The sequence below is a fragment of the Crotalus tigris genome, unplaced genomic scaffold, assembly GCF_016545835.1.
Source record: "Crotalus tigris isolate CLP2741 ecotype Arizona unplaced genomic scaffold, ASM1654583v1 scf7180000024302.2721777, whole genome shotgun sequence".
NCBI classification, from domain to species: domain Eukaryota; kingdom Metazoa; phylum Chordata; class Lepidosauria; order Squamata; family Viperidae; genus Crotalus; species Crotalus tigris.
This window is the reverse complement of record NW_024100474.1, coordinates 1053307-1065957: the sequence shown is the minus strand read 5'-3', so window position 1 is coordinate 1065957 and position 12651 is coordinate 1053307. Positions and strand designations below refer to the sequence as shown.

General features: G+C 37.6%; 1 protein-coding gene across 3 annotated transcripts in view; it reads left to right on the top strand.

Annotated features, from left to right (window-relative positions):
* Positions 1 to 11548, top strand: part of STPG4 (sperm-tail PG-rich repeat containing 4) — a 28619-nt gene extending 17071 nt beyond the window's left edge. For 2 of the 3 annotated variants that reach the window (XM_039324476.1, XM_039324477.1), the window contains exon 6: positions 5570 to 6050. In XM_039324476.1, the coding sequence (XP_039180410.1) occupies positions 5570 to 5899 (330 nt within the window). In that variant the 3' untranslated portion in view covers positions 5900 to 6050. Of the gene's footprint in view, positions 1 to 5569; positions 6051 to 10467 lie in introns of those variants that run through there. The other variant, XM_039324478.1, reaches the window with a different exon arrangement.
* Positions 11549 to 12651: the final 1103 nt, after the last annotated feature.

Genomic DNA, 12651 nt, shown 5'->3' with positions numbered 1-12651 from the left:
CAAATTTGTTATAGCTTCCCAACTCCAGTGGATTTATGCCTCTTCCCTCCCTTCTCTGACATATCTATTAGATTTGATAGGAAGGACTTCTCCATGCACATAAATATATATGCAGAGAGTCAGATGCAAGAGAAGATCCTGCTGCTTAATCAGGATACTTCCTTGGGATATGAGCTCTGTCTACTTAGTTAAACACGCATGAATACCTTCTCATGAACACCCACCTCCTTGAGATGAGGCAACGTGTCTATACAATATTGAGTGAAACTATGTACTTCTAAAGGCCTTGCAAACTTTTGTTCGTTGAAAACTGAGGAAAATGTGTATAATTCCCCCCCCCCCTTTATCATGTCACAACAACATCTTTTATGCTTTCAATTCCAAGTTTAATAGCTGGATTTATCTGATTGCTTGGAATCACAATTTTTTTCTGCCTTGCAATAAAGAAGTTAGAAAGTCAGTTGCTGCTTGTGTGCAAAACCACCTCGATTTTGTATCCTATAAATAGGTTTGGTACACCTTTGTATGGTTTCAGAACATAATACTCTTTCACCCTGAGGCAACAGCAAGAGAAAAGGTGTAAAAACATACCCTCTGAAAAGCAGGTTCTTTCTCAACCCATTCTCTGACTTCTGCATCTACATCAACTTTACCACCTATCAACTGAGTTCTAAACCATTACTCTGGTTGAAGTGACCCTATTTTTAGAATAGAATAGAGCTGGAAGGGACCTTGGTGGTCTTCTAGTCCAGCCCCCTGTTCAAGCTGGAGAACCATTTTGAACTTGTGAATCAAGGCAAAAGGGTGCAATTGGGGAGAAGCATGATCACCTTAGTGTTTATGTAATTGGAAACATGTTGTTGGCAAGCTTTAAAACACTTACTGGATTTTTCATTGGCTAGGCCTCTTCCTTGGGAGATGTGATTCACTTTTTTCCTTTCAAGAAAGTTATGCTTGGTTGTATGATATTTTTTTTTTAAAAAAATGCAACCTAGCACTGTTTTTGTTATTGTTTGGATTAGGATTTAAATGCCTCTATTTTTTTTCAAATACATGGCTAATTCTGAGATATCAGCCAGGTCATAAGCCTTGGAAAAATAAGAGGGCAAATTTAACTTCAAGAGCCTAATTCTTCTATTTTTCCAGATCAGGTTAACATTTTTGAAGGATCATAATTTTTTTTACAGTAGCTCACCAGAATTCATTCTGTAAGAGCAGCAGCAAGCTAGGTATAATATGAATTGTCTGAGGATTTTTTTTGGCTTTTAAATAGATGTTAACCTTTCATTTGAAAATCCTTGAGGATCTCATTAATGACCTTGTTCCAGGTGGCCTCTTGTGACAGAAGAACCGTTCCATGTAAACAACTACTATTTAAATGAGTTATTGATATAGCTGCTATCCAATATTTTGCAACAAATGAACTGGAACTGACGTCTTAGTGTTTGCCTGTCTTGGAACAGCTGCAACCTGGGTGTTCTTTGCAGGCGAAAACTAAGGCTGCTCAGCTATTGATGCTCAAAGGATGATTTTGCATGTGTTGTTCACTGTATTGGAAATAAATGACCATTGTTTTGGGATAGGCATGGACAGGATGGAGATTCTGCATAAAGAGACAGCGTTGCAATGAACTTCAGTTTGTAGTTTCTTTCTCAGGTATAGCAGGAAGATAGTTTAGGATGCAAAGCAAACCAACATTTAACCACTGTTTCTTAATTTTATTTTATTTTTAGAGATGAAATTTATTCAAGTTTACTGAGGTTCTATTGAGTCACTATTTCCCATTCTTTTCTCCTGAAACATGTTCCAAGGTGGACTCTGAAGAAAAAAAAATGGCACTTTTAAAAAAAGTATTTTTTAAATAGAGGAATGTTGGGATCGCTATATGTGGACCGGAAAAATCCAAAGAATTACTAGATTTATTAATATAAGAACGTAAAATCAATAATAAAGAGAATATATGTGGATCTCTCTTTTCTTTGAGCCAAAGTACTGTTTTAACAGACTTCCTCAACCCTTGGCTTTACATGCTTTGGGTCTTCTTTAGGTATATCTGGTAGGTGAAGATTATTTTGTACAGTGAGGGGAAAACTGTGGCAGATATACCCCAGGAAGTATTTCAGCTCTTTCTGCCAATGCATATTCCTTCTAATTTTAAATTTTAGATTTTAGGTATGCTAAAATCATTGTGTGGTAGGCTTTTATCTCAAAATCATCTGGGGGCCACCATTTTGGAAAAGCTGATTATCAGAAACTGTATATTTCTACAACTGGTAGAAGAATAAAAATAAAATTTATACATTGTATATGTACTCATTATGCTGACATATAGGTGCTCCTCACTTAAAGATTACTTGCTCAGCATCTGTTCAAACTTGTGATGGCACTGAATTGAATGGTACTTACAATTGATTCTCAAAATTCCAGCCACCAGAGTGTTTAATGGTCATGTTGCCATTTGTGACTTTCTTGGCCAGCTTCCTATAAGCAAAATCAATAGGGAAGCTGGCAGGAGGTCGCAAATAGTGACCACATGATGTCCTTGCTTGATGACTTGCAATGATTCACTTAATGAGAAAGTGCTGGAATTGGTGTTGCTAAGTGATGCAGTCACACGACATTGCACTTTTTGACCTTGTCACTTAGCGATGGAAATTATGACCCCAATTGTTGTCGTTAACTGAGGATAGCCTGTATTATATTTTGATGGGCCTATTCATAGTTTATTATAATATTATAGTCCTGAAAAATTTTATTTTGTCTTTTGTCTTTTTATTATAGCTACGTGATTTTTTTTACCTAAAATGCAACATATATACTTATCAAAAGCTCTTAAATTATCTGTGATTACAATCCTTGACAATTCGTTATGATTCACTTCCCATTGGCTGCTTTTTTAAAAAAATATTATGCCTGTTTGAAAATTTCAGAAATATTTGCATGGAAAATCCTCCTAAATTTGTATCTTGAATAAAAAGAATAAAACTGAGTTGCCTCAGTGGAAAAAGGTATGAACACACCTGCACAGAAGATCAAATATGTACAAAAGCAGGAGTGTTATGCTCAAAGGAACATGACAGATGCTAACATAGGAACACAGAAATAGCAACAGACAAATATTAACCTATCTCCAAACTATAGACAGATTTATTTTCTTGTCTTATAACAATAAATAAATTATTCCTTTACTAGTTAGTGTCATTTTGTCTCTAGGTAGTTGAAATAGATTGATTAGTGCAAATGCCTTTGTTAGCAAATGAGTCAGCAAAAGATCTGTGCCAGTTGTTTTTACATTTAAAATATCATTATTTCTTTTTGCAAAGCAAAAGCTGATATCCTGTAATTACTCCAGGGGCTTGCAAACCTGTCCAAATCAGCGTTACTTAGCTTTTAGCTCTTCCTACTTTTCCTAAACAAAACAGCTCTTTTCCTCTGGGTTTCCTATGCCCAGGAAGGGAGCAGGGATGAATTAACTGGACCATTCCAGTTTTCATCCCTTTCTACATTCTCATAGATGAGCTCTCAGTGTGGTGGGGACAAGGGCATCTGTGGGGTGAAGGGGGAAATGACAATATGTCAGTGATGATGCAAAAGCCATGACTTATGTAGTTGATTAGATGTCCTGATGCAACTACATAGTTGTGTCATTTTCATGATTACATAATTGTACTTGTTATTATTTTGGCATCACTGTGTTTGCTGCAGAGACTTGTCCTACCATCTTCAAGAGTACAGACTCTGAAGCTTCTCCCACAATCTGGGATCAACCTTGGCAACCCCCAGAATTTCCCAGCCAGCATTGTCACTCTTGATGTTTCCTTGTCCATAGGTAGCCATACAATCAAATATTACGGCAAATAAGCAGACATGTACCGAGACGATATAGTTGTAGCTAAATCTTTCCTTCCCCAAAACTGCTGCTTTGCAACTCTGCCTAAACTGTTGTACAAAAGACTCATAGCTCACTAATAAACAATACATGATCTGTTTCTGGTATCTCCAGTTAAGAATGGGTCATATAGTAAGAAAGATCTCCATCTAAGTTCTTCCAAAGGAGGTGCCAATTTAATAATAATAATAATAATAATAATAATAATAATAATAATAATAATAATGATAAAGTTGGAAGGGACCTTGGAGGTCATCTAGTTCAACCCCCTGTTCAGGCAGGAAACCCTATACCATTTCGGACAAATGGCTGTCCAGTTTCTTCTTAAAAACTTCCAGTGTTGGAGCATTTACAGCTTCTGGAGGCAGGTTGTTCCTCTGGTTAATTGTTCTAACTGTAAGGAAGTTTCTCCTTAGTTCTAGGTTGCTTCTCTCTTTGGTTAGTTTCCATCCATTGCTTCTTGTCCTGCCTTTAGGTGCTTTGGAAAATAGCTTGACTCCCTCTTCTTTGTGGCAGCCCCTGAGATATTGGAACACTTCTATCATGTTCCCCCTTGTCCTTCTCTTTGTTAAACTAGTCATACCCAATTCCAGCAACCGTTCCTTATATGTTTTAGCCTCCAGTCCCCTAATTATCTTTGTTGCTCTTCTCTGTACTCTTTCTAGAGTCTCAACATCTTTTTTACATCATGGTGACCAAAACTGGATGCAGTATTCCAAGTATGGCCTTACCAAGGCATTGTAAAGTGGTATTAATACTTCACGTGATCTTGATTCTATCCCTCTGTTAATGCAGCCTAGCACTGTGTTGGCTTTTTTGGCAGCTGCAGCACACTGCTGACTCATATTTAAATGATTGTGCACTAGGACTCCGAGATCCCTCTCACAGTTACTACTATTGAGCAAGGTACCCCCTATATTATACCTGTACATTTTGTAAATGGACAGTTCAGGATAAACAGACATGTAATGTTCACTTTGTGTGAACATATGTTCCAGTATTTTCTAATGTTCCAATATTTTTCTAGATACACACAGATTCAGTTGTTATAGGAGTTTAATAACAAACAAATCTTGGGCAATAAATCAATGTAGGTTCTTGAATCTATGTGAATAGCATACGCTGATCATAGGCAAAGTGCAAACTGTTGAGTCCAACCTGATTAGTCCCTGATGTTGGTCCTGCAAAAATCATAAATTCATAAAATCCAAATGTTTCCTTTCTACATTAACTTTTGTGGTCATCATGTGGTTGAAATAAAGTACATATATTAGAGGATAACTAGAGAACCACAGAATTAGAAAATGCTATTTAGATAATTGATGGATGGATATCAGTACTAGGTATCTTAAGTTAGATTTTCAGTTTCTATATTACATTTTCAGAAGATGTTAATTGGTGCGTGGGATATGTATTAGTTTCATGATTATTAGTCTTATTTGGCACAATTCTCCAATAGTACAAATAAAATAACTCACTGAGATGTTGTAAATGTTATCCATGCTATCAAATATGCTGCATGTATTTCAAGTATTGAGCAGCTGTCTTGCATTGAGTAAAACTGTTGATTATGTTAGCAGAGTAATGTCTTTAAGACTACAGCATGCTAGGAATAACAGTGTTATGAAAGTATTTTTGCATATGGAACTTTTTAAAAAGAAGCATTTTATTACATTGTAGAAACAAGGTCCAGGCCCAGGTGAGTATGAAATAAAGGATGTCCAGCCAGTTCCAATACGATCGTCCTTCATATCAAAAATACCACGAATATTGCCAGCCCACACTGTGAGTATAATATTGAAAATGGCTCAAACTGTGCTTGCAGCTATAGGGCTGACTTGGGGTTCCTGCCTTTCTTGGAGACATTCCATATTCAGCCTTTGGATTTGCAGCTTTCTTTTTTGGGTGGGGGGAGGGGGGAACCTAGTATTTTCAAGATATAAAGGAAAACATGGAGACAGTAAATGTTACTTAGATTCAGGTATTATTAAATTGCATCCATGGAAATAAAATCCAGTTATGGAGAAGACCAGACCGGTTGGCTGATGTATTAGAATAGAATAGAATAGAATAGAATAGAATAGAATAGAATAGAATAGAATAGAATAGAATAGAATAGAATAGAATAGAATAGAGCTGGAAGGGACCTTGGAAGTCTTCTAGTCCAGCCCCCTGCTCAAGCTGGAGAACCTATACCATCTCAGACAAGTGATTGTCTAGCCTCTTCTTAAAAATCATCAGTGATGGAGCGCTCATGATTTCTGGAGGCAAGCTGTTCCACTGGTTAATTGTCCTCACTGTCAGGAAGTTTCTCCTTAATTCCAGGTTGCTTCTCTCTTTGATCAGTTTCCAACCATTATTTCTTGTCCTGCCCTCTGATGCCCTCTCTTCTTTGTGGCAGCCCCTCAAATACTGGAATACTGCTATCATGTCTCCCTTATTTCTTCTTTTCTTTAGACTAGCCAAACCCAAGTCCTGCAGCCGTTCTTCATATGTTTTTAGTCTCCAGGCATTTGATCATCTTAGTTGCTCTTCTCTGATTTTTTTCCAAACTCTCAATATCTTTTTTGTGATATGGTGACCAAAATTGGCTGCAGTATTCCAGATGTGGTCTTACTAGGGTTTTATAAAGCGGTACTAATACCTCATGTGATCTTGATTCTGTGCCTCTCTTTATACAACCTAGGATTGTATTAGCTTTTTTAGCTGCTGCTGCACACCGCTGGCTCATAGTCAAGTGATTGTCCACTAGGACTCCAAGGTTCCTCTCCCAGTTACTGTTTTTAAGCCAAGTCTCATCCAATCTGTACTTGTACCATTGATTTTTCTTGCCTAAATGTAAAACTTTGCTTTTCTCCACATTGAAATTCATTTTGTTGTATAGGGCCCATTGTTCAAGTTTGTCAAGATTTTTTGGGATCCTTAGTTGATCTTCAAGGGTGTTGGCTACTCCTGCCAGTTTGGTGTCACCTGCAAATTGATGAGTTCCCCCTCAATTCCCTCATCTAAGTCATTGATGAAGATATTGAAGGCCTAGGACGGAACCTTGTGGTACTCCACTGCTTACTTCTCTCCATGTGGATATAGTGCCACTGCGGACTACTCATTGAGTAGGTTTGCCAGCCAGCTACATATCCATCTAGTGGTGATGTTGTCTATTCCACCTTTTTTTAGTTTACTAAGTAGTAGGTTGTGGTCTACTTTATCAAATGCCTTACTGAAGTCTAAGTATGCTACGTCCACAGTATTTTGCTGGTCTATTAGTCACTTTGTTTAAGAATGAAATAAGATTAGTTTGGCATGATTTGTTTTTAACAAACCCGTGCTGGCTACTAGTTATAACTTTGTTTGCTTCTAGTTGTTTGCAGATCTGTTTTTTGATTATCTTTTCTAGGGTCTTTCCAGGTATTGATGTTAAACTGATTGGTCTGTAGTTTCCTGGGTCTGTTTTTTCCCCTTTTTTGAAGATGGAAACCACATCAGCCCTTTTCCAAACCTCAGGTACTTCCCCTGTGCTCCAGGATTTTTGAAAGATGTGGTGCAGTGGTTCTGAGATAACATCAGCCTGCTTCTTCAGAACTCTGGGATGTAATTTGTCAGGTCCTGGTGATTTATATTCATCAAGGTCAGATAGGTGTTTTCTTAACATTTTCTTGCTTATTTTAATTTTTGTTTCTAATTTGTCTTTTGCAGTGGTTTTTTTGGTATGTTGGGCTATGGTTTCTTTTTGTGTGAAGACTGATGAAAAGTATGAGTTAAGAAGCTCTGCTTTCTCCCTGTTGTCTGTTATTTCCTTTACATCTTCTCTCTTTAGTGGGCCTACAGTTTCCTTGACTTTTTTCTTGTTAATATATTGGAAGAACCCTTTTTTATTATCCATGATTTCTGTTGCAAGTCTTTGTTCATTCTGAGCCTTTGCTTTCCTGACTTCATCTTTACATGTTCTGGCTGTCTGTTGATAATCAGCCTTAGTTATATGCCTCTCTTTCTACTTTTTGTATTTGTCCTTTTTGTCTTTCAGTTTGTCAGAGAGATCTTTGTGAAGCCATGCTGGTTTCTTCTTGAATTTCTTGTTTTTCTTTTTCAGTGGTATTGTGCTGGTCTGAACCTTTGTGATCGCATTTTTCAGAGTTTCCCACGCTTGGGTTGTTTTCCGCTTTAGGATTTTCATCCATGGGATCTTTCCTAGGTTCTCTCTGAGTTTGTTAAAAATCAGCTCTTTTGAAGTTCAAGACCCTGGTTGGATTGTTTTCTGTTGCTAGTGTTTGTGTTATATTAAATTCCAGTATGACATGGTCACTTTTGCCCAAGATTCCGGCAACTTCAACTCCCTCTATCACTTCTTCTCTATTAGTTAGAATTAAGTCCAGTATGGCTTTACATCTAATTTCCTCTTCCACCTTTTGGATGACAAAGTCGTCGGCTAAGTTGGTTAGGAATCTGTTTGATCTCCCGTTCGCTGCAGAGTTTGTCTCCCAGTTGATATCTGGATAGTTGAAGTCTGCCATTACTATTGTGGTTTGCTTCCTACATACATTTGTTAAGTGGTTGGCAAAAAGTTCATCTATTTCAGTGGTGAGATTCAGCTAGTTCGCACCAGTTTGGCTGAACCGGTAGCTAATTTTTTGTTGCCCAGGCCCAGAATGGACTTCCAGAAGCAGCATCCACACAGAGAACCGGTTGTTCACATATTTGAATCCCACCACTGATCTATTTCTTCTGATTAGTTGGGCGGTCTGTAATATACATCTATGGTAATGTCACTTTTTTCCTCTTTTATATTGACCCATATGCATTTTGGAGAGATTTTATCTTTGATCATGTGCGTTTTTCTAGATATGTAGTGTTGTCTTACATATAGTGCAACTCCTCCTTCTCTTTTTGTAGACCTGTTTCTTTTGAACAATTTGTATCCATCCATCAGTCCATTCTATTCATGGGCTTCGTCCCACCAGGTTTCTGTAATACCAACTATGTTATACCTTCTCTCGTGTACTATTGCTTCTAGTTCGCCCTGTTTGTTCCCCAAGTTTTGAGCATTTGTATATAAGCATTTAGGCTTTTGTGCCTGTGTGTGAGTATGTTTCCGGCACCTCCTGAATGTTGTTTGAGTTTTTCTTTTTTCTCAGCTCTGCCCATGTCATCGTTTGATTTGTTTTCTTGGGATTTCTGATTGGTTTTGGGTTCTAGAGATTCTGAAGATTGATCACCCTTCCCCCTCAATTTTAGTTTAAAGCCCTCCTGAAGAGTTGGGCCAGTCTTTTTCCGAGTACATTTTCCTCTGTTTGCGTGAGGTGCAGCCTATCCTTTGCCAAGAGTCCTTCACAAAGAAAATGCCGAACATTTGACAATATACCTGGGATCTTTTCTGAAGTTGGGCAACCTGGAATAAGGAAGTGTGCTCAGTCTTGGAAGATCAAGAAGAAGCCCAAACATAAGGGCATTCTAGTCCATTTCAGCTTGTCCCTGGCTTACAACCATTTGTTTAGTGATCAAATGGCACTGAAGAAATGACTTAATGACTCTGTTTCATATTTACAACTGTTGCAACATCTCCATGGTCATGTGATCAAAATTCAGATGCTTGGCAATTGGTTCATATTTATGATGGTTGCAGTGTCCTGGCATCATGTGTTCACCTTTTGCAATCTTCTGACAAGGAAAGTCAATGGGAAGCCAGATTCACTTAACTATCATGTTACTCAGTGATTTATTTAACAACTGTAGCAAGAAAGGTTATAAAATGAGGTAAAACTTGCTTAATAAATATTGCACTTTGCAACATAAATTTTGGGCTCAGTTGTGGTTGTAAATGTAGGATTACCGGTATAATATTTCATTTAGCAGTATTCATCCTGCAGTAGCAAGCTTATTCATCCTGCTTTCTAATATTCATTGGCAGCAAACATAAAGCTACTGTGAAAACTAGGCACGTGTCTGTGATTTTTGTAATATTATATTTTAGTTTGGTAGATGAATACAATCCATTATCTTTAATCATATGAGTCATACCATAATGTTAGTATAATTTAATTTGGATTCTTGCACTGAGAAAAGAGTTGGACCTGATAGCTTGAATGGCCTGTTTCCAAGTCTATGATTCTAAGAACTGTAATTCTAATCAACCTGAATTTGGTTATGGTTGCTAAAGACATCTTAGACAAGCCGGGGAGGGGGGGGGTGAAGTCCAAGCATCTTAAAATTGCTGAGGTTATGAAATGCTGCTCTAGACAGGCAGGTCCAAAAGAGTAGGGGATTCAGAATAGCTAGGAACCAGGTCTTACACTCCTTATATCAATATTTTTAAACAATGGTGAAATTAACAGGATATTCCTAGATGATCTTCTTCAATTCAGACTGATTCCAGATAGATAGATCCAAGCTGTACCAGTTCAAAAGTGCTTTGCAGGGTGGCTGTTTTTTGTTTTTTGTTTGGAGCAAATAATTAAAAAAAAATAAACAAACCACAGAGCGATTTAAACAAGATTCGAGCTGTAAATACTAGCATTGTTGTTTTGTTATAGAAACCTCCCTTCGTTTATTTCTTAATGATCTTGTTTGTTTCTTATTCTGTACAGAAAGTCCCTGGTCCAGGATATTATTGGCCTACCAAGCAGGCCCCAAGGCAGCCCAGAACTATTGCCAGCCTTGGACGGGAACATACCATTTTCTTTAGCAACGTTCCTGAACTTTAGAATAGAAAGAATACAGCACTCTGACACCTTAACTCATCCTATGCACCTCTGCACCTTCATTAAGACAAGCTTGCCGATTTTCATTCTTCTGAATTTTAAATGGGTTATTATGTTGTTAACCTATGCAAATGCTATTTTAATCATTCTGTTTTCTAGTATCCTAGGTTTTTTCGGGTTTTAAATCATGGCATATCTCATAACTGTGGTTAAATCATGGCATATCATATGACTGAATATTTTATAATTTGCCTGAACTTAATCGTTCCAAGGCAGCAGTATTTGCTAGATGCGAGGTCAGCACTGGAAGAGAAAGAGAATAGAGATGACTAAGTTATCCAGAAAGATCAGCCTTCTCATCTTTTTCCTGATAAGAAGGATAGTTTCGTGCCAGCATATCTAAATGCGATACCTTTCTATTTCTCATTCAACCTTCTCAGATTGCCAGGGAATTGTTTATGATCAATGAATAGCTTATTTCAAAATAATGATATTGTAATCAATAGCATGCACTGGTCTCTTTGGACAGTTTCATATTTTGCAGAAATAGTTTATATCCACTCAAAAGACTACATTTAGGAGGCCAGGAAAATAGTTAAAAAAAATAGAGGAAATGCCTATTCTTTAAAATTAAACTAATCATTACTAAAAGAAATCTAGAACTTCTTTCTTTACAATTATTATTTTTTCAATCCTGGAAAACATTCTATTTGAGAGAACTGTGTGTTGGAAAAGAGGGAATGGTTTTGGTTTGGCATATGCTTGCTTTGTTAGCTAGGCTAGGCTGAGATGATGACTGTCTCAAGGTCTCCTCATGTCTTTAATAATTAAATTATTACTGTTCCAGCTCTCCCTAATTACAGGTCGTCCTTGACTTGCAACCACTCGTTTAGTGACTATTCAAAGTTATAATGGCATTGAAAAAAGTGACTTACGACCGTTTTTCACAGTTATGACTGTTGCAGCATCCCCGTGGTCGTGTGATCCAAATTCAGATGCTTGACAACTAGCATGCATTTATGATGGTTGCAGTTTCCCGGGGTCACGTGATCACATTTTGTGGCTTGCTGACAAGCAAAGTCAATGGGGAAGCCAGATTCACTTAACGACAATGTTACTAACTTAAAAACTGTGATTTTGCAGCGATTCATTTAATAGCTGTAGAAAGAAAGGTCGTAAAATAGGGCAAAATTCCCTTAACAACTGTCTTGCTTAGCAACATAAATTTTGGTTCAACTGTAGTCAAGGATTATGTATATTTTGCACAACAATGTGTAAAATTTAGGGATTGACTGTGGCAATAAAATAGGCACCAGATAAGCATGCCAGGGTTGATACAGAGAGAGAGAGTCAGTGAAGATTGATGATATGAGGCATCTGGAAAGGAGGGGAAGGCCCTTTGGGGGTCTAGGGACTGCACACAAATACTTTGGAGCGGGCAGGGATCACCATTAACTTTTGGCAGAACTTAAATGGGCTCTGGAAGTCATGAAAAAGGGCTCACCAGACTATGAGAGCATGGCATTCACAGAAGTGGATTAAAGCCTCCCCTCTTTTCTTAAAAATATGGGTTGCTTTGACTGTGACAATGCAGTCATCCCTAATGGGTATTTCTGGGGCCACAGATTGTTCAGCAACTCAGGGCATCCTGCTGAAGTGGCAACCTTTAATCTAGGAAAAGTTCTGTTAATATCCAGTCCATTGCTTCTAAGTTTCCAATAGTATATTGCTCCCAAATGACATTTCTGCCTCACTTTCTATAATATATCATGGAAACCTGAGTCAGCAAAGAATTTCAGTGGAAGCAAATCATTGATAAATGGAGCAAAGTCTCTCCAGATTACTGATCGTTATCAAAGGGAATCTTGCAAAGAGACTTCTCAGAATAAAGTATAGTCCTTTATTATTCATCAGCATTAATTTACTATCTATCTCCCTAATCTTAATTGCACTTATAGCCCCCCTCCCGCATGTGCTATTAAAATTCATTAACTTGAAAGCAAACCTCAAAGTTCAGAAATTTCAGTTGGCAGAGCCCTTCAACACTTCTATAGTCAAATGAGAATATCA